Below are 26,163 nucleotides of genomic sequence, written 5' to 3'. Positions count from 1 at the left end.
CGGAGCATGAGCGAGATGCTGCCGCCGAGAGCCCATCTCCCTGGGATGGAGACTCCACTTGCCTTGCCGCCACGGGGGTGAGTAAAATTAGCCCTTGCAGGATTGCAAGTGTATCTACTTTCCGTGCACGTTTGCACGTGTATTTATACTTTTTGTGCACGTTTGCATGCGTACTTTCCATAATCAATACGAGCACGTGTAAAATTAATCCTCGCATAATCGCGGGTGTATTTTTCTCCTGTGCTTAATAAGGGCACGTGTAACTTTCCGTGCACATTTGCACACGTACTTTCCGTACTCAATATGAGCACGTGTATAAATTATTTCCTCACATAATCGCGGGTGTATTTTCCTCCCCTGCTTCCACATAAGCACATGGAATATTCTGTGCACATTTGCTTGTGTATTATAAATTTACCCTTGTAGGATTGCGAGTGTACACTTTCCGTACTCAATACGAGTACGTGTATCTCTTTAAAATAATCCCACACCATGTTTAGGCAAGTGTGGACTCTTCCCAGACCCACGGATGGCTCTGGCATTGTTTTTGGTGATGCCATGTGTATGCATACTATGGACCTCCTGAATTATTAGTTGCTACCCCTTAATAATTTTCTTTAACTGATATCCGAATCTGTATTCAAGTCACTTTTGGAGTGCTAAAACCCTGCTTCTCACCGGTTTAATAAAAGTTGTTTTGGACCCTGTTGTCCCTTAAACGAACCTCAAGGTGCCTCCGTGACAATTATTTCCTATTTTAGAGCATTAGAACAGACAGCACTCAACATTAATGAAAATGCTACTATGTGCAAATTTTAAAAGGACCATTCACTCCTCTTTTTTAAATAGAGATTAAACCAGTTTCATTTCAAAGTCACCTCGGTCCAGAGATGAGCCACAAAGCTCTACATACAATGAAGTTTTGACAAAATGTATTAACACCAGCTCACTATACAGCAGTTTGTACCAGGCCAGGTAGAAGGATCACGTATTTTCTTTAACACAGAGGTCAAAAGTGAGACAGACACACAATTTAATCACTCTTGGGATTCAGTTTTACAATAATTCAGCCAAGGTGCCCCACGACTTTTTAATAAAAACACCAGCACTTCTGCCTCTTGGAGCTTTGCATTGTATTTTTTTAGATTTGAGGTATTCTTAACCCAACGGGTTAACTTGAAGTGAAACAAAGTAGCAAGCTGTAAATCAGTATTGCTTTAATTGCGGTATAAAGACTTACCAAATGCTGCTTCAGTCTGGACAAAAATTTTTTCAGTATTTTGTCATGATGTTCTTGAAACCTCAACAGTTTTGGAAAACCAGGAATAAAAAAACCTAAGAAAAGAAGTTGACCACATAACAGGTGTATTTACTATAAAAAGGACATTTTAAAAAGGCATTCAGAGCTCTGGGAATGTTATTCTTCAATGAGAGCATCGTATCTGAACAGATATTCAGAGCAATATTATGATATCCACACATGGATACACGCATACTCCTGCCTAAATGACTGCAAGAAAACATCAATACATTCCCTTAGCGACTATTAGTAATGGTATAAGACAGCAGATTCACCAGTCCTATGTGAGTTTACCCACTGTAAGATCATAGGGGGAAAAAACCTAAAACTTTTAAAACAAGACGACATAAATCAGGATTATGCCTAAGAAATTCACAATAGAAGGGCAAACAGCATAGGCAGCTACAAGAACTGTCTGCACTGAAGAAAACACCATTAAAAAACAACCAAAAAAGAGGGATATTCTTCCAAGACAAATATCATTAATATATAGCATAAAGACTGTGAGCTCACACAAGTGAAACTAAGGGTATATAAAAAACCTTGTGTGGTTTTAGTGATTGTATGCTGGAGAAGGAAAGCACTAAGATCCCCTTTCAACTGAGTTAACAGCAGAGTTAAAAGCAGGATCTTAGATTAGGGTGGTAACATTTAATACACTATCCAATGGAGAACATTTCAGTTATAATTAGGGTTTTGTCAGCGTATCTATAAATGCAAAATTCCTTAGCAGATGTTGCCAAGACAGTTTCATTTGTGCATGAAAACATGGGGCACGATGGTTTGTTTGCCCCGTAGATGAACTTCATCCAACCTCTTGGGCTGTTCAAAGCTCCCTCCTCCCCTTTCTGACGACATGGCGGTGCTTGTTCTGTAACTGGTGGGGAAAGGAGATGGGAAGGAATGAAGGCGGGAAAGAGGGAGGCCTGAATGGGGTATATTCAGTAACACTGATGCAGGCAGTGTGCTGGCTCAAGCTGGAGAAGTGGACCCATGCTAACTTCATGAGGTTCAACAAGGCCAAGTGCAAGGTCCTGCACCTGGGTTGGGGCAACCCCCAGTATCAATCCAGGCTGGGGATGAAGGGATTGAGAACAGCCCTGCCGAGAAGGACTTGGGGGTGCTGGTGGATGAGAGATCGGACATGAGCCAGCAATGTGTGCTTGCAGCCCAGAAGCCAATGGTGTCCTGGGCTGCATCACAAGGAGCGTGGGCAGCAGGTCAGGGAGGTGATTCTGCCCCTCTGCTCCGCTCTGGTGAGACCCCCCTGCAGTGCTGGTCCAGCTCTGGGGTCCTCAGCACAGGACACACATGGACCTGTTGGAGAGGGGCCAGAGGAGCCACAGAAATGATCCAAGGCTGGAACAGCTCTGCTGGGAGGACAGGCTGAGAGAGTTGGGGTGTTCAGCCTGGAGAAGAGAAGCTCCAGGGAGACCTTATTGCGGCCTTTCAGTGCTTAAAAGGGCCTGTAAGAAAGATGGCGACAGATTTTTTTAGCAGGGCATGTTATGACAGGACAAGGGGTGATGGTTTTAAACTAAAAGAGGGAAGACTCAGAGCAGACACAAGAAAGAAATTTTTTACATTGAGGGTGGTGAGAGCCTGGCCCAGGTTGCCCAGAGAGGTGGTGGATGAACCATCCCTGGAGCCATCCCAGGTCAGGCTGGATGGGGCTCTGAGCAACCTGATCTGGGTGAAGATGTCCCTGCTTATGGCAGGGGTGGCACTGGATGAGCTTTGATGGTCCCTTCCAACCCCTCTTCCTGTGTACATCCATCATCAGCAAACAGATGAACCCTCTCATTCATCACAGCAAGTTCAAACAATGACCACAAAAAGCAGCCTGAGAAATTCCTGTTAGGAGTTCTTGATTAGCAATGCATTCCAAGGATAGGACTCTCCTGTTTTAAAAATGGTCACATAGACTAAACTCAGAGACATAAAATCTGGGAGGAGTTTTTAACTGTTGTTTAACAGTCCATGGCATCTTAAAAAGATGACTGCGCATGTGAGGCTCCCATGTATCAAAATCAGATCAAATGATTTGGTGTATAATGAGTTAGACTTACCCCCCAAAACACCTAAAATTTACTATGACCTTTTAGGAGCTCAACATTCTACACAGTTGTATTTGCGTGGTTGTAGTAGCATAGCTCTTGATTATCATTAGATCTACAGGCTGTTTTGTAAGCTACTTCTAGTTTGTGCTATCATTGTGTTAAGTTCCAAGCAAGTCGTTGACTTTTGATGAATTGAAAAATTTACTTATGACGCTGATCCTCACATCAGATAGCACTACCTGGTTTTTGTCGTTTGGTTTGGGTTGTTTCTTTCTTTTAAAAGAAGGTGAGAGCTTTGCGGAAGTATAAACAGAAATACAGAAAACTAGCACTTGGTCTGGAGGCCAAAGAACACGCTGGAACATTGAAAAGGCAGGGAAGGAATCTATCACAGTATGAGAAAGTCTTAAGCAGGGAAAAGGAGTCAGAGCCTGTTGGAAAACTGCTAAAAAAGCCCCAAGTTCTGGATAATATTTACTGTTTCAGGTTTTCAAGAATTACAGCTTTTCTGAGTCACCATGTCAATAACATCTACAAGAGATGCCAGAATTCCTGGAGCTGTTTCATAGCAATAGCCATGGAACACAGAGAGATCATACTTAATTTGACATGGAAAGAGAGAAAAACCAGTAACATAGAAGTACCAAGACCGTCACAACAGGAACTGCTGTGTGAGGCAGAGATAAAACCAAGAACCCCAAAGTTAATGCCTGGATATAGGTCTATTTTTACTGTGGATTCCTGTCCTGCCAAACGACAGCATAGCTGCAATATTATTTCACACATTGTGTATTAGGTTTCCACTGCTATTTTACTGCTATATAGACATCTACAAACCCAGCTTTCCGTTGGTTACATTGCCTGAGAGATGAAGAGGAAAGAAAACATCTGATTTTCATTAAGAGTTATTTGAAAGATATCACACAGAAAAACAGTTGCTTACAAAATTATGAGCAAGCTCCCCTAACACCCAGTGGTCCCTCAGTATAAAGCTCCCATTATGTCTTATTTTAACTACACGGACATCTCAGTTCCATTTTCAAATAATTTACAACTTAAAAGGTGAAAGTTGAAACCTAACATACATATACAAAGTGAGATGAAACTCCATACCATGCATAGCGTGCTTTGGACCAGAGAGGAGTTTCACCAAGGCCCAGAAGGCATCTTCTTCATTCATGTACATCAGAAGTAAAGCTGTGATCTGGCTCATTCCCTGACAGTATCCCACCTCCTGAAAAAACAGACAGGGGAAATATTAAAACAAACAAAAACCTCATAACCATGAATTGTTCCGTTTTCCTTGAGCTAGGGGAGGAAAGAGGGTGATTGTCCTGATGGAGTAAGTTTCCCAATTATGGCACCAAAACCCACTTAATAATTAAACATTCAAAATATTGACAAGACGCAAGGGATGACACACAACCCTTCAACTGAAAAGTAAACTGCAAGTATTGACTGTTCTTTAGAAGTGTCTATTGATGGACAAAACCCATATCAGTACTATTTCACGTAACTGTATAACGTTATTCTCCAAATAAATGTGTTGATCTGTTTGCCTTTTAGTTGTAACTTGGTTATGGTTTTCCTTTGTTTTGGTTGGTTGGTTTTGTTTGGGGGCTCTGGGATTTTATGGAGTCTTTGTGTTCATCTGTTTTGGGGTTTTTCTTTTGTGGGGACGGGGTCTTGCTTTGTTTGCTTTCCAGTCAGAGCACACAGGACTTTACAAGACTGGCCTATAGCTATAAACCTGCTCAAGTTTAGAAACTTATAGCAAGCAGATGCAATAAAAATATTGTTGTTCCAAAACTGAACTTGACTGTTTGATCTGCTACTAATTTTGACTTTTGTGGCAGGAACCAACTCTCACTATCATTAAGCTGCTCAGATAACCTCACTGATAGAATACTTATAAGGAAAATGCCTCAGTTGTTGAATTATTTTTTTCCAGGATCATAGAATCACAGAATCGACTGGGTTGGAAAAGACCTCAGAGATCATCAAGTCCAATCCTTGGTCCAACTCCAGTCCATTGACCAGATCATGGCACTGAGTGCCATGTCCAATCTCAGTTTAAAAACCTCCAGGGCCGGTGAGTCCAGCCCCTCCCTGGGCAGCCATTCCAATGCCTGACCACTCTCTCTGCAAAGAATTGCTTTCTAATCTCCAGCCTCAATTTCCCCTGGCAGAGTTGAAGCCCATGCCCCCTTGTCCTATTGCTGACTGCCTGGGAGAAGAGACCAATCCCCACCTGGCTAGAACTGCCCTTCAGGTCGTTCTAGAGAGTGCTGAGCTCACCTCTAAGCCTCCTCTTCTCCAGACTAAACAAGCCCAGCTCCCTCAGCCTCTCCCCATAGGTCTTGTGCTCAAGTCCCTTCCCCAGGCTTGTTGCTCTTCTCTGGACCCGCTCCAGCACTTCAATCTCTTTCCTGACCTGAGGGGCCCAGAACTGAACACAATACTCCAGGTGTGGCCTCCCCAATGCAGAGTACAGGGGAAGGATCACTGCCCTTGTCCTGCTGACCACGCTGGTTTGGATACAGGACAGGATACCATTGGCCTTCTTGGTCACCTGGGCACACCGTTGGCTTCCTGTCCATTAGTCCCTCCAGGTCCCTTTCTGCCTGACTGCTCTCCAGCCACTCTGTGCCCAGCCTGGAGCGCTGCAGGGGGTTGTTGTGGCTAAGGTGCTGGACCCGGCACTTGGCCTTGTTGAACTTCATCTCATTGGAATCAGTCCATTTTCCAGTCTATCCAGATCCCTCTGCAGAGCCCTCCTGCCTTCAAGTTTTCAAGTTCTTAGCAGAACTTTGCTCTATAGATAAAACCAAAGCATAAGAACTGATATACATTCGGAGAAAAAAAAGCAATAACGTAATTGTAAAATAAAACCTTTGCTGTGGTATTCCCATCATTACACTTTAACAGTCAATTTTAAACAATATTATTCATGTAACTTGAAGATATTAGTCCTATAGTTCTGTAAGTTCTATAGTTCTGTAAGTTCTATAGTTCTATAATCCTAGTTCTATAAGAGATATATAAAGGTCTTTCCAGAGGTTTATTTCTCAGTCAAGGCTGCTTATAATGAAAAGCCTGAGACAACGTAACAAGCGAAAGACAAATTTCAGCAATGTAAGTTATTTTATGGACCAACAATTGCAAGGAGACAAAGTGGTATTCAATTGGAGTAACTGCTTAATTTCACTTTCTTCTTAACTTCACATATTTTTACATTGAATTCCAGGGAGCTGCTCAAGGATATAAAATGAAAGATGGACAAAAATGATCAAAACGGGCACAACGAATGAGGAGATAGTGCATAAAAAGCAGTTAGATGTGGACATGATAGCATTGCTGTTTATTCTATTTTATGCATGCAGTCAAAGGCCATTACAAAATACATAGGTTTGTAACCATCTTGATGTAGTCTGGAAACACAGCTCTACAAATTCTCATCCAGGACTACAGCCAAGACCAAGGGTTTAAGTAAAGAAGATGAAACATTTAAGAGCATTTTCCATTTGTTAGAAGTCTCCAGGTTACAAAATATGTCTGTTTACATCTTTCTGCAGCGTGTTTGCCTTCCCAGCATTCAAATGAATGGGAGGCACATAAAATAACGGGGGAGGAAATATCAGCAGCATAAAACTCCAGCGCAGCACAAATTCATTACTCTTATTAGACACAACACTTAGTTCCAGTCGAACTGTATGCACAGTTCAGTCTCTCCAATAAGACACTAATAACCAAGATGCTTTATTTTAACTCCAGCTCAAAACATGTCAAACAATTTATTTCTATGTACTTTCAAAGGCCTCTGAAATGTTTGACGGTTTTGTTTGTTTGGGTTTCTTTTTGTTTGTTTGGGGTCTTTTTAACCTTTTTTTTAGGTAGAAAGAAGATACAGAATTGCAAGCTATTATCTTATGGCACATTCAGAGAAACAATATTTATGTGTGAAGGTACACAACTTACCGTATTATATATGGAATATGCAGCTAAAACGTGGAATAAAGACTGTTGCCTGGAGAAATAAGAGCAGAAAAGGAAAATACTATAATATCTTCTTTTGTAAAAACAGAAAAATATAAAAGCAGTGAACCTGGAAACCTGTTTGCTCAGTTTAACTTCTCTAGCACCAAAGAACAGGACAAACCATACTTCGCAATGATACGTGCTTTTGATTTCAAACCAACATTATATTTAGCGCCTCCCCGATGTTTCACGTGTTGAAAGGTTTCAAAAAACACCTCTAATACTTTGAGAAGGCAATGGTGTCAGATCACGGTTTTTACAGATAAAGTGAAACATAGGATGGGCTACATTCCAAACACTGATTTATTCTGAATGCCAAATCTTAACCACCTCAGACCTGATTTCTCTGCTTGCAGAGCACTAACAGCTGGTCCTAATTTCAGAGGTGCAGACAAGTTGAAATACAAAAAGCAGCCACAAAAGTGTCTTAATCTTGGCACCCAAATTAAAGGCCCCTTTGGTGACTGCTACTGTCAAACTGAAGAGTTGTTATTGGGAAGAGGATGCATACTTGGGGAATTTTACCAAAACATCTAGATAATGGTAATTTTGTTTGTCCTCTCGCAGAACTGAAGCTTAGACATTCTTCAGCAACCAAAGTGTAAACTCAAGTACTAGATATTAAGCTGGAGTCTTATTTTACAAGGACAAACTAAAAGGTCCCAAATGTACACAGGAACCTTCTCTATCTTTCATTGACCATATGAAACTGAACATAAGAGCTCAATCTCACTCACAGTGAGATACATAAAATAATGGTAATTTTAGTACTATTTACACTAGATGATAGCACTACAGCCCTGTAAAAGAATGAACCTTCAAAGACACGCAGCCTACTTAAAAGTCAAACAAGCTATTGATTTACCCAGGGGACTTTATTTCATTGCTATGTGAAATGATTTCTGAATTTTTCATCAAGGCATCACTGGCCATGCATAATACATGTCCGGTAATTCCGAGATCTGCTCCAAGTGTGAAATTGCTTCGTGCAGCCCAAGGCTTTGCTGTGGACTCAGAGGACGCGCTCACCACGCAGCTCCAGGCCTTGGAGCTGGTTCTGCTGCTGTTAACCCCAAAACGATGAGGTGTGAGATTCTAACACCCAAAACGTGTGCGGAAAAAATAACCAAGGCCCAGAAGCAACACGGTCATTTTAACACGGTACTGACAGAGCTCAAGCACAGTTAGCACCGCATGGATATATCTGAACTGCAGCAGCTGCACGGAATAGTTCTCAGCTTGGGAATTTCTGCTTTGTCCTCCCATGCTGCAGCCGGAGAAATTCCCTATATTTAATATTTCTCCACAATATACCTTGAAAGAATCTAAGAAAATGTTTTTCTATTATCACATTAAAGTCCACAGCTCTTTGAGTATTGCTTTTTGAAAATAGCAGATTACCATAGAATCTGCCTTGGAAAGAAAAAGGGATTAAAAATGGAACTAATACGGAAGGGAAAGAAATAGTCTCTTCATCTCAGCAGGGTGCTGGTGCTGCAAGCCGGCAACAACACTGGTGTTTGTGTCGCCACTTATTTCACTATTGAGCATTTTTAAAGATGACAGCTGCCTAATATTCCTCATGCAAGGACAACTACAAAAATAACATTTTGAAGCAACAGAAAAGCATTAAAACCTATATTTGTAAATAACTAAATGTTCACATCTCAAATACTGCTTTATTTGGTTCTGAATTAGATGCTAGGAGAAGAGGAATATAAGATCCAAAGCAAGACTAAAATCTCGAAGAAAAGTTACTAGAGATGCAAAAAGATGTGGGTTTCTTTTTTAAATACACAGTTATATAAAAAGATTGGGTAATAAAATCTTAATTTATTAGTTTGGAATTCCCATGCTTTTGTATTTCCAATATCTGAGACTGCTGTTATTAAATATGAAACAAGACGAGAACAGTTGAGAAATGGTTTTCTTTGGAATGCTGCTGACCATTTCATCATAAGGGAAAACTGGTTGGAAGTGACCATCTGGATTTAATTGCAGCAGTAACGACAATTACACCATTGCACACAGACCATCCTGCTTTGAACGTTTGGAGCTTATATTCAATACTCTTGTGCAGCTCAAAGAGGTTTGAGGCAGATGAGGAGCCAGTTCGAAGAAAAACAACCCCAATCATTTACTTACTTAACACCATATCTGTCCCGAAACATGATATGATCTCTATATGTTCGATTTACATCCAGATCAATTTGCCTAATATCTGGTGAAGACCCTCGTGCTTGACATTTCAATTTCTAGGAAAAGAGCAAAGAACAGAAATGAAGTTGAAAATTGCAAACTATAAAACATCCTGCAAGTACACCCATACTGAAGTATTCGCCATCTCATGATTTAAAACACTCAATACAGAATAGCAGCTCACGAGATGACAACTCTAACTTCCAAAATCTCCATATATATATATATATATATATATATATATGAATGAATTCTATAGAGCCAGATACATCCACACAGGGTAGATGCCAAAAGACCAGTCCCATAATACACATTTTTGTGACACACTATTCACTGCCCATATTGAACCCATTTCAAGTCTCCAGTTGCTGTTTCTCGGGTGGACACATCACTGGAGGAAGACAAAGTGAACTTCACTACTCAGGAGCAAGGAACTAAGATATAAGTGCTACAGACTGGACTTTTAGTACAAGATTTGGTGTGGTTTTCATACTTTTCCTGCCTTTTTCTCTAAGCAGAAGTAATAGCTACATAGCTGCCAGTTATTATCTAAATATAGATAATGGACATTTCTCTGGTTGTTTACTCTTCTAATCTAATTTCATTGTAATGTTTTATAATTAAATCCAATTTTGCAATGGAATACTTAGGAAGCCTGCACAGGTTAGGCCGCCACCTTATTTTTCACAGTTACAATAATTTTCTCTTGACATTCGCTCATTCATTCTCATTTCTGTCCCTAAAAGTCGACTTTGCAAGACATTTCTAACTGGATTTAACATGGTATTTTCAAAACATTACAGCTAAGTAGGTATTAGTATTAATACCACGGACAATCAAAGGTCAAACCTCTAAAATTCTGTTTGCAAGAAAACAAAAAGATTAAACGACAAAAATAAGAAAAACAAAGGGATCAATCAATAACATCCATTTGGTCTGTTGAATACAACCAGAAGCTTCAGACTCATTGGGAATTCCCTGTACCTCATTAAACCAACTGATAGCAGCCAATAACCAGCACAACAGTAACCACAACCGCAGCTTTGTGCACCTCGCGGTATAATTCAAAGTACTAAGATTCAGAATTATTTGTCCCCCAGACAGAAAGGAGGAGAAAATTTACATTTTTCAGGTAGTATGAGGAGCCAGAGGTCGGGAAAGGGCAGGAGATTAAGAATCGGTAATTGCCCTGTATGGAAAACACGAAGAAGCTGTTTGACCTACAGCAAAAGTGCATCTTTAACACTTGTAACGTGGAGTGTTCATGTCACTTAAGGGAATAAGAACAATGAAGAGCAGTAAAATGAACTTACCGCAAATAAACAAGCAAGGATAACGATGGAAGGAACTCTTACTACTACTAGATCTGAATCACAAACACTTATTTTTTGCATTAGGTGGCATGAACCATCTCTGAAAATGAATCCACCTCTTTTTAGATGCTTGTAGTTCTACTCAGTATTCTTCCCCGCACCATTATTCATCATGAACTCTGTTTTATCCCTTCTGGATCTGCCACTAGTCTTGCTTAAAAAGTTAAGCAAAATATAACAGTCAGAAAGAGCAGCCTGTCAGACTAAAGAGAGCTAAATAATTTAACGGGAAGATCACAGAGACCATAATTCAGATAACATCAATGCCAGTATTGATATTCCCTCATGACCTTACAAGATTCCTTGTCTACTCAGGCCCAAAGTCTCGGCTCTGAAAAAGTGCTATTAGCAAACGCCAAAAATCAAACCAGGAATTCATCTCCTTGAAACTCTGGACGTTATTTCTTTAAAAGGCAGCAAACATTAAATTCCTGTAGGGGAAAATTCAAACATTCTAAAAATACCGAATTGCCTGTTAGCTGAACTTTCCCTATAATCCTTTAGCAGACGAGAGAGAGTGGGAAAGACAGAATTCTAAAGGATTCAATTGCCCTTGAACCTTACTCTCCAACATCTGAAGTCGAGCTCCAATGGCCGTCAGCTGTATTCACATCCACAGAAAAAGTAGAGTTAGTAGGGAAAAATTTAGAGGAATGTAACCACAAAAATTCAGAGGTTTCTTTAGCTGCTGCTCAGGGTGAGGATACAGGGTTGGGGGGGTGATAAGATGCAGGTAATTTCTTTATATTTTAAGTAAGAGATAAGCTTAAGTGGTCAATTTATGGCTGTAGAGTTTTGTGGGGTTAATGTCATCATGTGCACCTATAAGAATATAATTAAGTGATCAAGAGTGCGTTGAAAGGGACATCTAAGCTTTGCTTGGAGATAATACGACACAAAGAGAAGGAGCTTGTTCTGGCTTTTAGAAGATCAAGGCACCAACTTCCATCCCCTCCAGAATATTAGGACTGATATTCGGCTAACAAAGTACTCCCTAATAGACATTTCTCATAAAGCTGTAGTTTCAGAGGTTTCAGTCTTCTTACTGGGACAGGGAGGTTGTTTTATTGTGTTTTGCTTTGCTTTTAGAAAGGCTTTTGCAAGGATTTGAGGATGGGAAAAGAAATGGAAAGAAGATCAAATTAATTACATGAATCACAGAACCAAAAAATAAGCTGGAAAAGTGCTTTTCAATTCATAGTCTTTTATCCGGCTAAAACAAGCAGCAGAGTTCGACGCAATTTCTAATTCTTGCTTTTAAACACTGCATAACAACAAACACTTAATAAAGCCTGTAATCTTAGCATCTGAATTTTTAAAATTATTATTAAGTGGAAATTCTACAAACTCACATTATAAAAGTCTTTCATTTCTTCTTTCATTTTCGGGACATCAAGCAGTAAAGACCAAACTTGCCCTCTGAACTGCAGTGGGATTCCTTTATAAATTCTCCTATGAAACTGTAAAAGAAAAGAAAAGAAAATATAAATGTGATGCAATCCACAACGTTCTGAACAAAAGGAACAATGACATACAACTTGCTATAGAAAAAAAAGACAATTATATTAATTATCCTACCAAAGGGACAAATTACTGGGGACAAAGCATCTTCTGAGGGACTGGAAGTGTCCAGTGATGCCACCTGGGGCCTCTGTTGGGAGAACCAGCAGAGGCACAGGGAACAAAATGGACATACAAGCCAGGACTTCAGTTAGTAGGAAGGCCTATCAAAATTGTATCATCTCTGCTGTGCAGCGCTTATTCTACAAATATTGGAAAGACTAGTCCAAATTTGGTTATTTAGACCAAAAAAATGAAATTCTTAGTAACATTATTTCAGGATGCGCCATAAGTAACTCACTGGATTTAAAAGCTATAACTGGGAATGGTGAAAGGCAGTCAGCAATATCACAGGGGTTTAAAGATTATCATTAAAAATAAAATCACAGAATCCCAGAATGTCAGGGATTGGAAGGGACCTCGAAAGCTCATCCAGTCCAATCCCCCTGCCGGAGCAGGAACACCCAGATGAGGTTACACAGGAAGGTGTCCAAGCAGGTTTGAATGTCTGTAGAGAAGGAGACTCCACAACCCCATTGGGCAGCCTGGTCCAGGCTCTGTCACCCTCACTGTAAGGAAGTTTCTTCTCAAATTCAAGTGGAACCTTTTGTGTTCCAGTTTGTACCCATTACCCCTTGTCCTATCATTGGTTGTCACCGAGAAGAGCCTGGCTCCACCCTCATGACACTCACCCTTTATATATCTGTAAACATCAATGAGGTCACCCCTCAGTCTACTCCAAGCTAAAGAGCCCCAGCTCCCTCAGCCTTTCCTCACACGGGAGATGCTCCACTCCCTTCATCATCTTTGTTGCCCTGCGCTGGACTCTCTCCAGCAGTTCCCTGTCCTTCTGGAACTGAGGGGCCCAGAACTGGACACAATATTCCAGGTGTGGTCTCACCAGGGCAGAGTAGAGGGGCAGGAGAACCTCTCTGACCTACTGACCACCCCCCTTCTAATCCACCCCAGGATGCCATTGGCCTTCCTGGCCACAAGGGCCCAATGCTGGCTCATGGTCATCCTGCTGTCCCCAGGACCCCCAGGTCCCTTTCCCCTGCGCTGCTCTCTAAAAACGCATAACTGATTTTTGAATTCTCGTAAAACTGCACCATTGTGTTGAAATGTATCCACACCAAACAAACATGGGAGATCGTCAAAAAAACCCACCAGACGTGCCACTTCTAACGCTAACAGATTTCAGATCATATTCCTAAACTAATAATCAGATTGGTAAATGTATATTAAAACATTTGCATGAAAACAACATATTCTAGTTATGGTTTCTAAGAATACAGACCAACTTACCAACACTGCATACAATTCTTAGCTGTGAAATAGAAAATTAATATTCCCATTCCTGACACACAAAGTTTTTCTTAGAAATGGGTCAGAAGGGATAACTCGGTACCTGGTGTAACTACTGTAGTTATATAAACTACCAGTGTCGCCTCTGACATGTCACTGCTCTTGCACTCTCAGTGCTTTGGTTCTTATTTGGCTTATTTGAAAACAACTCAGGAGCACTGACAATCTTGCTCGGTTCTCTTCTGATCTGCTTCTCCTCGTGCTGCAGCATTTAGGAGCACAAAGAACCCCTAAATAGGGGAGATGAACCAGTCGTCCAAAGTCTTGGCTTTACGCAGTCAGGAGAGACTCAACGTAAGCAAAACTCAGAGTAATTGAATCTAAATAATTCTAAGACGCACAAAAAGGTATCAAACTTCTGGAGATGGGTCTGAGAAAAGGAAAACCAGAGAACTCTAACAAAGAAAATGAACCTTTCTGAAGTTCTGGTTTTACCATTATTTTAACAATGGCACAGAATGACAATTCGATTTAGAAGAGAACAAAACACACACAACCCCTAAGTATTCTTTGCATTAACCTGCAATGAAAGAATTTCAACTGATAAAGCTAAACCTTCCTTAAAACAGTTACAAAAGTTATGTTTGCAACCTAAGAAACATTTTCCAAGAAATGTCCTCCTCAAAGACAGGATCTTCTTTTCTTTCTCACATGTTTCATGTCTCCAGTTTTGGAAGATTAACGAACCCCTCATTGCAGTACATTTGGAAACCTCTTGGTGTTTGGGATGTATCAGATCTTTGAAGGTTTCTTGAATGCCAGCAAGGATGTGTGTCTGGATTTTAGAATGTGTGACTCTCACACAAGTATTTTGATGCTTTACTGATGGAAACAAAACTTGGAAGGGTTATGACTTTCCTTTTCTTACCCTCTTTTCCAATGAAAAATTTAAACTCGTACAAGATGCAACAGAAATCCTGGGGGTTGTCCACAAACAAAAACCTTTTTAAAGAAAACTTGGCTGCTTTAACATTATTAAGATCACTTGAGTTGCAAAACCTTTAGTGTGAGTACAGTTATGTCAGTACAGTTTATTTCACAGGGATAAAGAAGAAGGCACAGTGCTACAAACCACCCTTCTATGATGTACTTCCATACTTTGTATTCCTCAGACCCACGGTACAGCGATTTGTACCTTGGTAACAAACATTTTTGCCAGTTCATTATCATTTTCTAACTCATTTTCAAATGTGTCCAACAACCGTAAGGTTATTAATGAAGAGAACTGGTTGCAGAAGTAATTCTGAGGACGATTTTTGTTCTAAATGAGTATTTTGGGAGAAGGTCCAGTGGGCATCAAAGGCCAGAAAGAAGTTTTCATAATAATAGTTTGTAGAACCAGAATTAAAACGAATTCAAACCATACAAAGTGAGGGGTTGTTTGGGGTTTTTCTGGGGTGGGAGATACAGCTAAAGAAGAATAACAACCAATTTCAGATGAATTGCTTGCATTTACAGTTTTCCCCATCTTCTGAACTTCACGGACTAAACCAGCCAAACACTATGAAAAGCACCTGAAGTAGCAAATAAAGACTGAATTAGAGAATTGTGGAAGTGCCTTTAAAAGACAAGTTTGAAAAATGAGTTGGCAAAAATAACCAGAAAGGACAGAGAGACCAGCAGTTTGATCAGCCTACCACACTTATGCCAAGAAAACACACAGCATAGCAGGAAAGAAAACATTTTCAGTAGCTAAGATCAAAATTACTGCAGAATAAACCTTAATAACATTTGGAGCTTCTTGCAAACCATATTAAATTTGTATCCTGGAGACTCTGTTTTGAGTATTCTTCTATTTAGGTGGAGAAAGAAGCTCTCAGTCATTCCAAGTTGTTACCAGACCCTGCATACAGACTCAACAGGACAGGGGACTAAGGACTTTCTCTGCCCAGCATATGAGGGAGAAATGAAACTCAAGAACAGAACATTTCAAGGAAGAGGCTCCATTACAGAAGTGATATCGTGGTAACAAGTGTGTGTGATTTGATATAGAAATGGAAAATTGGAAGGAGTGGCTGATACATCAGAGGGTTTTGCTGTCACCCAGAGGGACCTCCACAAGCTGGAGAAATGAGGAGATGGGAACCTCATGGAGTTCAATGAGGAGAAGAGCCAAGTCCTGCAGCTGGGAGGGAACAATCCCATGCACCAGTACACACTGGGGTCACCCAGCTGGAGAGCAGCTTGGCAGAAAAGGACCCAGGGGTCCTGGCAGACACCAAGTTTAACATGAGGCAGAAAAGATGACGGATGGGATCCTGGGCTGCGTTACACTCAAGTCTTGCCAGGAGGTTGAGGGAGATGATCTTTCCCCTCTACTCATTAGTGGTGAGGTCACACCTGGAGTGCCGTGGCCAGTTCTTGGCTCCTCAGTACAAGACAGACATGGATATACTGGAGAGAGTCCAGTGAAAGCAAAGATGAAGGGACCTGAGTGTTTCGGCTGTGAGGAAAGGCTGAGAGAGCTGGGATTGTTCAGCCCAGAGAAGAGAAAGCTTAGGGCGGATCTTATCCATGGCCATGAGTACCTGAAGGGAAGGTGCAGGACCTTTTGAGTGGTGCCCAGTGACAGGACCAGAGGTCACGGGCACAAACCGACACACTGGAGGTGCCACCCAAACTTCAGGAAACACTTGTTCACTGTGAGGGTGACTGAGCACTGGTACAGTTTGCCCAGCGGGGTTGTGGAGCCTCCATCCTTGGAGATATTCAAAAGCCACTTGGCCATGGTCCTGGGCAGCTGGCTGCAGGTGGCCCAGCCTGAGCACAGGTTTGGACCAGACGACCTCCAGAGGTCCCTTCCAACCTCAACCAGCCTGCGATTCTGTGATTTTGTGAAAATTACGTGACCGCACTGCATTGTGGGAAATGTGGGGCCACGGGGAACCCACACATGCTTCAAAGCAAAGCTTATTGCTGATAATCGTTCAGTCACCAAACGGTTAAAGAACACAGAAAAGAGCAATAAATTAACTAATCGAACACCTTTCCCATAAGTACCATACTACTGCCCTCTGCTGTCTTTTATTTCCATGCATAATATAAGGTTGAACAATGCTGGGTTGGGTCTATATATTCGCAGAGCCTTAATCTACTTGACTGTTCTCTCTGAATTAATAATTACAATAAAAAGCAGAAAATTCAGCAAGTTGCTTTACTTTTTATCCTATTACTAGGGTGAGGCCATCTTTGACAAATTCTTTAAAATTAAGGCTTTCTTAAGATAGGAGCTCAAAACAAAACACAAGGATATAAACTCAGAGTTCAGATAATCGTTATATGAAAACATGCATCATTAATAGAATGGTCTTATGGAATCTGGGATGTTTCCACCTGCACAGGACATAGAAAAAACAAAGTCATCCTTGGTAAGATATAGTTATATCAACTTAAATAAAACACAGGTACAAATTTTGTGCCACATCTAAGGTGATATTCAGGCAAGGATAGTTGCTCTGAGGTCTTAAAATTATTATTAAAGCTGTTGATTTTGCAGCAGATAGAAGAAGTGCACACTAGATGAGGCCCTACCACCTGGGAATTCAAAAGGAGCTTCTCATCCAAAAAGAAATTGGACCTGTAAACTGGACCTTTCCATTGTGAAACAAGAGAATATACAGAATTAATTAGAAGGTTTAAAAAGTAAGAAGAAAAAGTCTCAAATTTGGAATATTCGAAATTAGATATCATCTCAAATAATGAAGTCCATAACATCTAACGTTCAATGGGGTCTCCATTAAAATAATAAAAGGAAAAGGGGAAAAGATACAACCTCTCCTTCCTTCCTCTGCCATAATCCCTCAAACTCATAAACCCAACTAGTTTCAGGACAAGAAACGAGGCCATTGTCACACAGCACTAACCTGAAGAATGGGAACTGGCATTCTTGCTGCTATAAGGTATAAAATTGGTTTTCCCAAAAATAAAACTTTCTCAGCGTCCTGGTTTTGTTAAAAACAAGTTTCTCTTTTAGTGAATTTGCCTGTCAGCTAAAGCCTTCATATTAGCTGCATTTTCCTGGAGAACCAGATACATGGTTTGGTAAACACAGCAATGGAATGAGAAGTTATTGATAAGCATGGATGGACGTCTCGCTAGAGGAACACCAAGAAATAGGTGACCAAGAAACTGACCAACTGTGTATAATATCCCATTCACATGAATACCTCATATAAAAGTGGGAGATCACGAGGATCTTGTCCCTTTTTGCTTACGGCTGACATTAGGAGAGGACCTTGCGAGTCGTCCCTGCGAACTGAGGCCTAGAGACTGAATCCAGCTCCGGTTGGCTGCAGAGTCCAGTCCAGGACTTTGGGTGCCAGCTCTGCAGTTGCTGGGACTTCCAAGACTGGTTTTGTATATTTTGTATTATTTTCTCTATTCTTATCAGTAGCATTAGTAAAACATTTTTAAGTTTTCCAACTCCCTTCTCTCTGTCCTTCTTTCCCTCCCGATCGCCTGTCCTGAGTGGGAAGTGGGGAGAGGGAAGGGTAAAGGGGGGAAGGAAGGGAGGAGAGGAGGTTAACGATACATCTGCCAGGGTTTTATTGTCACCCCGCAACCTAAACCCTCGACACTCAGTTACATCAGCAAGAGCTGCCCAAGCAGCAGAGGGACTCTGTCACCTCAAAAAGAATCAGTGCTGAGAAGCGTAAGAGTTAAAATCTGAAGTCTTCACAAGAAAGCATATTTATAAAGAAAAGAAAGTATATTTATAAAGGCTGCTGCCTTTAGAGGTTCTTCAACTTCTGTTGCATCAAAAGGAGAGAAAGTGCAAATACAAGAGTTGCTCAATCTCATTCAAAAAAATCTCAGGAATGCGAAGAGGGCTCTTCATTAAGGCTCTGTGTTCAGACTCCAAACTAAGTGGAGACTTGATTATATTCCGTGTGAATGCCAGAACAGCTGGAAATTGCCAGCTGCCCTGATCGTTTCTCTTCTTCCTTTCCCTCTCAATTTAGGCAACTTCAATCACAGACAGATGAAGGTTGACAGTCAAAGACAGAAATACTTTGGTGGAAATACTCAGATGGGATATAACATATAACAGTTTTATTTAATCTTTCAGGAAATTTATGATCATACTAAGTCAGGAAGGATTTACCATCTGAGGCGGTTGATTGTACTTGGGATTATGAAGCAGAATACAAATAGGTAATAAAAGCGTAAGCTAGAGAAAGACCACACTGAAACACAAGCTTTGCTGTCCTACGAAATTCCCTGCATAAGAAATGACTGAGGAGGAGATGAAAGCTTTGTTTTGACAAATATCAGTCACACAAAGACACAAGGGCAGTCACACACTTCACAGACCGGTGTCTGTAAGAACCACGATGACTCCACTGAAAAGACGCCTAAATCCTCATATAGGAATCAAGAAGTGTTACACACGGTTATAGAGTTGTACACGAGTTCACTTTTTTATGTCATCCTTCATTACCGCTAAATCATTACTCAAATATGACAGAGACTGGCACGTCTGGTCTCAGTGTGACGACTCTTCAGTCTCTTTCCAGTTCCTCATGGTCACACATCACTGCCCTCCATTACCCCCACCTCTTTTTTTTTGTTAAGGTTTAAGCCCAGAAGTTCCAATGGGAAAACAGTGTGAAGTTCCCAGAGCCCCCACCTCACTCTTGCTATACATCTTCCCCGACCTTTATTGCAGAAGAGTAAACTGAAGCATTTTGCATGCGCTCACAGCCATCCCAGTGTGTTCAGAATATCTCGGTAATTCTCCTTGCGAAGTTACGATGGTAAAAAAATAAGGAAGCAGCCTATCGGCAGCTCTGGAAGAGTATGAAATGAAAACTGTATTTTGCAATTAAGCCTACGACAGTTTTAGATAATGTAATTGAATACATGGATTCATTTAGAGCATGAACAGATTTCTTCAAGACAAAACTCTCAGCTGTATATTATGAATGCTCATGACAAACGGGCTGTTTGAAGTCCTATACTTCTATGCACCTGCTCTATCCCTGGGGCCATCACCTTCTCTTACTCTCTTTTTACCACCATGATATCTCTCAAATATGCCATTTTCCAAAACCAAGCCATCACTACAATTATAACCCATAACCCTACCACATTATTACTTTTGGTCTTGCTGCAACGTCCCCTTCCGTGCTGTTGCTGAACAACACTGATTCCAGGAGCAGTCTGACTGCACAGAAACCATGGCAATGTCAGGTAAACTGAGTCTTTTAAGACTCAGGCTATTCGTATTCTTTAGCAATTTATTCCCCTAGCGTTAACTACTTTATCCAATCAAGTAAAGACGGAAAACAAGAGTGAGGAATTGCTCTTGCAACTGTTGCTTCCGTGCTTCAAGAGGGTGAGCACAAAAAGCTGGTGTATTTTTCCACAGAATCAGAGAATGTCAGGGATTGGAAGGGACCTCGAAAGCTCATCCAGTCCAATCCCCCTGCTGGAGCAGGAACACCCAGATGAGGTTACACAGGAAGGTGTCCAGGCGGGTTCGAATGTCTGCAGAGAAGGAGACTCCACAACCCCCCTGGGCAGCCTGGGCCAGGCTCTGGCACCCTCACTGAGAAAAAGTTTCTTCTCAAATATAAGTGGAACCTTTTGTGTTCCAGTTTGAACCCATTACCCCTTGTTCTATCACTGGTTGTCACCGAGAAGCGACTGGCTCCATCCTTCTGACACTCACCCTTTATATATCTGTAAACATTAATAAGGTCACCCCTCAAGTCTCCTCTTCTCCAAACTAAAGAGCCCCAGCTCCCTCAGCCTTTCCTCACACGGGAGATGCTCCACTCCCTTCAGCATCTTTGTTGCCCTGCGCTGGACTCTCTCCAGCAGTTCCCTGTCCTTCTGGAACTGAGGGGCCACAACTGGACACAATATTCCAGATGTGGTCTCACCAGGGCAGAGCAGAGGGGCAGGAGAACCTCTCTGACCTACTGACCACCCCCCTTCTAATCCACCCCAGGTACCATTGGCGTTTCTGGTCACAAGAGCCCAGTGCTGGCTCATGGTCATCCTGCTGTCCCCAGGACCCCCAGGTCCCTTTCCCCTACACTGCTCTCTACACACTTTCGGATAAAAACTCTTTATTTGTGGGTTTTGTACAATCCTGAGAACACCACCAGGCTTTCCATTAAGAGCAGTGACAAATAATGTCTGACTTCCCACCGCATGCTTGGGAGGAGGCTGATGGTTTATTCTGTACTTTCTGGTTCACCTCTCGCAAACAATGAGAGAAAGCATAAGAAAAACGCCCTTGTTTTTCAAGTCTTGTGTGCTCCACCAGAGTTCAACAGTCAGTGACAATTTTTCCTCGCCTCAAGCCATGTTCATCCCCTCTATGAACATAGTGGATTATTCCTGCCGCTATTTATACCTCAGCCTATAGTTTGTTACACGAACTGAAGCTCTTTCTGCTCAGCTGATCTGCTGTACCTTCTGCACGCTTGGTAAATAGAGGATTACTCAATTAAGGCAGTGTATCATGGATTGACATCAGCAATGGCTGATGAAGACAAGCACTGCTGCTTAGACAACACGGAGCTATTGTGCTGCCGTATTTAACATTCTCTTTGCAAACAAAGTAGTTGTTACAGGTTTTTTTGATCATCCCTTTGACTTGGGAACACACTTGATCTTCAAATCACCCACTAAAGAAAAGCCACAAGTTTAATGACCTTAGCTTCTCTTTCCAGAGAAGATGACAAGACAAAGTAAGATTAATAGAAAAACTTGGAAATATATTACTGCTTTTCCATGCATTCACTTCATATTTTAAGAAAATGAGTTTGCTTGCTTCTTAGTTATACCCTGAAAAACCATTAACCGCCGGCTTTGGTATTTTTAACGAAAGTGGAAGACATGTAGCTACTAGTCCCAAAACTAAAGGCAGATCTAATGAGTAGGGGGCATGCTGAATAAATTTCTCCCTTCGCTTGAACTGTAGTATCTCAGTTCCCTGATCATCAGGCTAACAAATATTCTCAGTCTCTCCCTCTAAAGTTTTTTGCTTTGCACACAATAACTTCCTATGACAAAAGTAAAGGAGTAAACGAATGCTGCAGGCTACTCATCCTGGAGTGAGCTGCTCTGCTCTGGTCCTCAGCAAAATACAGGTGGATCAGCAGCATCACAAAGTACCAACAGAATCCCCAATAGGAAATGAAAGTTTTAAGCCCTACTGAGGAGAAGATGGAACTTGAATTTGTGTATTGTTCTCATATTCTTATATTCTGTGCATTATCCACCAAATGGCCACAAGAAGAGTTATGAGAAGCTCCCCCAGAACAGCATTGGGAATAGAGCCTCTCCAGCAAGGTTTTTTCTCAGCTGCAATAACTTCCCTAACTTTTAGATGACCAAGACTACAGTTGCAGCAAATAAACTATTCACATGAAAATCCCTACCTAGCTTTCAAAGCAAGCAAAAGCACTTACCACTGAATGGCATACCTAACATAACCCACTTTCCGTCATTACCCCCAGACCATTATGTGTTGTCTGAGTCAGATAAAAATAATTCTGTAACTAAAACTCCTCAAAGCAATTTAAAGATTATTAACAGGCAACTCACTCCTTTAAAATTCACCTGTAGCTTCACATGGAAGAGAATTTTACTTCTTTTTTTTTTAAGTCAAGAAACGTTGTAGCGCTACTGGGCACTGTTAAGTACCTACCAATGTATTTCAGTTCTTCTATATTGGCTGCAAAATAAAAAAGGTCTGAAGTATTCTATTCAAAAGAAGATCCCATTCATAACATCAAAAAAATTCACCTCTCTTGAAGGTTATGAATGCTACATGGCAGATTATTCACTGGAAAACCAGACTTATCTTAAGGGAATAAGGGCATTGAATGGCTTCCTATACTTTTTACCTTCTAACTTACTCAGTGCAACTTTCCTTTTAACAAAGCAACCAGGTATCTCGGGATATCCTCAGATATCTGAGTTGTCAAAAGTGATAACTGAAACATCACACTATATGTCCCATGTTATGATTAACCAGTTTTCTTGGAGGCTTATTTAAGGTGGTTTTGTACTGATCCGTGATTTTAAGATATCCCAGGTCCTTCAGTAAACCTGGGCTGGAAAAAAGAAAAGAGGAAAAAATAAAAATGAAAGCATAGAAGAGGGTTTAAAAAACACCTCATTGATCTTGATAAGACACCACCAGTAACTCAAAAGAGTAACTTTCAATTTAAATATTAATCAGTACAATAACCAGCATACAAAGGAATAAAAAAGTAAAGCTAAAAAATCGTAACCCTTCAAAAAGGGATTTGTGACTCCTGAAGAGTTCAGCTACACCCATTTAAAGGTGTCTCTTCAAAGTTTACAAATATTTTCCTTTTCTTCCTCCTTTGCATTCCCAAAGCGTCAGTCAAATACAACTTGTAGCTCTCTGCAAGGTGAGACGAGCAGGTCTGACGCTTCATCTGCTCCACAGATTATCACAGAATCACAGAATGTCAGGGATTGGAAGGGACCTGGAAAGCTCATCCAGTCCAATCCCCCCGCCGGAGCAGGAACACCCAGGTGAGGTTACACAGGAAGGTGTCCAGGTGGGTTTGAATGTCTGCAGAGAAGGAGACTCCACAACCTCCCTGGGCAGCCTGGGCCAGGCTCTGGCACCCTCACTGAGAGGAAGTTTCTTCTCATATTGAAGTGGAACCTCTTGTGATCCAGTTTGAACCCATTACCTCTTGTCCTACTGTTGGTTGTCACCAAGAAGAGCCTGGCTCCATCCTCCTGACACTCATCCTTTACGTATTTGTAAATATTAATGAGGTCACCCCTCAGTCTCCTCCAAGCTCAAGAGCCCCAGCTCCCTCAGCCTTTCCTCACACGGGAGATGCTCCACTCCCTTCAGCATCTTTGTTGCCCTGCGCTGGACTCTCTCCAGCAGTTCCCTGTCCTTCTGGAACTGAGGGGCCACAACTGGACACAATATTCCAGATGTGCTCTCACTCTCTATTTTGCAGACGCACACACAGTTTGCCGTGTGCTCCCAGTTCCAACCCGAGGGTGCAAGTGCAATGTAACCCAGCACACAATTACTACTAGGAATATGTCAGAGAGATGATACAATATTGCCCTTAGACCACCAGTTTTCTTGAATTACTATTATTGGGTTGTCACGTATTATTGCAATTTGAATGAATAAAAAGCCTTCTTCTTACAGTGTAATTTTTTTTTTCAGATCTCACAAACAGAGACAATCTAAGGTTATATATTCATTCAGAAGCAATAGCTAACGCAAAAAGCAGGCATAACTTTACCTTTTCGCTATTCTTGTACTTTTCCCAGCTTTTCAGCATCTTAAGCCATTTCGTAGTTCTTTCAATTTCAAGGTGTTTTTGCTGAAAAGAAATGAGAATTTTTTAATCTTTTAAAGATTAATACACTGAATTATTTATGTATTTCTAAAAACATCGAGGAGAAGTTTATCAGAGCATCATTAAATTTTTAGCCCATCATCTAAGAACAGCAACAGACAGTAGCATCAGTCCACTTAAAACATCCAAAAAACAACCAACCAAAATGAGCGGAAACATTTTCAGCGCTCTGTAAAGCATCATATTTTATAAGAGGAGTTTAAGTACAAGATTTCTAGAAGTTTATTCTCTATGCATGTTTGGTAAGTACAAAAACCTGCAATTTGATTTGATACTTGTTAAGTTTTCAGCCAATTTCTGCTGCAAGCTTTTTATAAGTTAGTTGACTTCAACATGACGATCATCTTTACCCAGATTTGCCCTAATCCCAATGAATTAGTTTGCCGGTGATCACACAAACCATCCTATCCTAAAAGGTACGAAAATAAAAAAGGCACAAAATACATCAATCAAAATAAATACATGCAGGAGTGACAGTGTGGTAGCAGAAATAGGAATAAGTTCTAATTTTGGACATTGAAAGCCTTGCTATAGCTCTCAGCCTTGCTCAGTACATTTTCATGTAAATGGCCATATGTGTTAACATCAAGGATTTCTTCTGAAGGGAAGACCTATTTGCTTAAATTATATTACTGACAAGAACATTTCAGTAACAAAGCGATAAAACGAGAATTCAAACCAAATCCTATCATCTCAAAATAAAGTTACATCAAGTAGTATCACATATAGCATAATAAATATGTGAATTCCACACATTATTTATACTATATACAGCTTTCAAAGCATAGGACAATGCTATTAACTCAAAGGCTGCCATTCAGCCTGTGAAAACCTTGTTACAGTTGCCAACGACTTCTCAAATTTGAGAACCCAATAAGCACTTGGAATTAGCTGGTTTAGTCCCTGGAATTTCAAGGCACTTTGGCTTTCTATGGGCAAAAAAATCTGTATTTTGTTGGCTCCAATGATAAGATTATTAGTCCATATTCCTACATCCTGGGAAGTAGGCAAGGTGTCTCTAATACAAAGTTAATAGTTAACTGTATTGTTAATTTTTTAAACAACACTATTCCAACTTTTCCATACTGGTTTGGAGCTAAGGATGAACACTGGAAAAGCTAAAGCAGAAAAATGTATGTGTGTGGCTATTGCTTTCTCTTCAAAGATGAAGATAAGCAAATATTTAGTCTGTTTGCAAAGGACGGCCCATGTACCTCCAAATTCCAAACCACGGCTTGATAAAGACAGGAAAGATATTCTGATTCATATGGTTAGCGATGCAATCGGATGACAATGTAAGGGTTTAATTTCAATGCTCTGCAGGATACTGAAAATGTATTAATGATTTCATTAATGTTGGGGAAAAATATAAAAGAAAATTATTACTTATTGTCTCAACAGAATTCTAATTTTCCTTCTAGCTTTTACTCATCAGAATTTGTGCATTATATCTTGGCTATCAATGCAACAAAATGGGCAAAAGGCTTCTTTAATTCAGGAGCCCAGAGATCTACACTTGCAGAAGTACAACTGGATGACTTTAGATCCATCCCAACCATGAAGTGTCCTGGAAATGTGTTGGGTTTGGTTTTTCAAGTTATTTTTGTTTGAATCCAACTGACGTAAGCCTGACATAAGAAAGTTACAGGGAATTAAGTGCCTCTATTCTCTCAACCTTATCTAACTTATTCATGTTACAATCAACTGCCCGCGTTCTTGTTCAGGTTCCATGGCTGTATTTGGCAATATCTCAACCCCTTGCTTTTTAATTATTTTATTATTATTTAAAATACTTTTCTAAAGAGTTAGGTTAGAGGGGAACTATAGAAAAAAGCTATTACTTCCCAGTTTCACAGCCCTCACAACACTTTCTGATTCTCCTC

General features: G+C 40.7%; 1 protein-coding gene across 6 annotated transcripts in view; it reads right to left on the bottom strand.

Annotated features, from left to right (window-relative positions):
- Positions 1 to 26,163, bottom strand: part of USP6NL (USP6 N-terminal like) — a 132,389-nt gene that overhangs the window by 21,016 nt on the left and 85,210 nt on the right. For all 6 annotated transcript variants that reach the window (XM_065845604.2, XM_065845612.2, XM_065845620.2 and 3 more), the window contains 6 exons: positions 24,164 to 24,244; positions 12,323 to 12,430; positions 9,544 to 9,653; positions 7,339 to 7,387; positions 4,474 to 4,594; positions 1,241 to 1,335 (listed from right to left, as the gene is read on the bottom strand). In XM_065845604.2, the coding sequence (XP_065701676.1) occupies positions 1,241 to 1,335; positions 4,474 to 4,594; positions 7,339 to 7,387; positions 9,544 to 9,653; positions 12,323 to 12,430; positions 24,164 to 24,244 (564 nt within the window). The remainder of the gene's footprint in view (positions 1 to 1,240; positions 1,336 to 4,473; positions 4,595 to 7,338; positions 7,388 to 9,543; positions 9,654 to 12,322; positions 12,431 to 24,163; positions 24,245 to 26,163) is intronic.

This window comes from Patagioenas fasciata, chromosome 1, assembly GCF_037038585.1.
Source record: "Patagioenas fasciata isolate bPatFas1 chromosome 1, bPatFas1.hap1, whole genome shotgun sequence".
NCBI classification, from domain to species: Eukaryota; Metazoa; Chordata; class Aves; order Columbiformes; family Columbidae; genus Patagioenas; species Patagioenas fasciata.
This window is presented reverse-complemented; position numbering and strand designations above follow the sequence as displayed.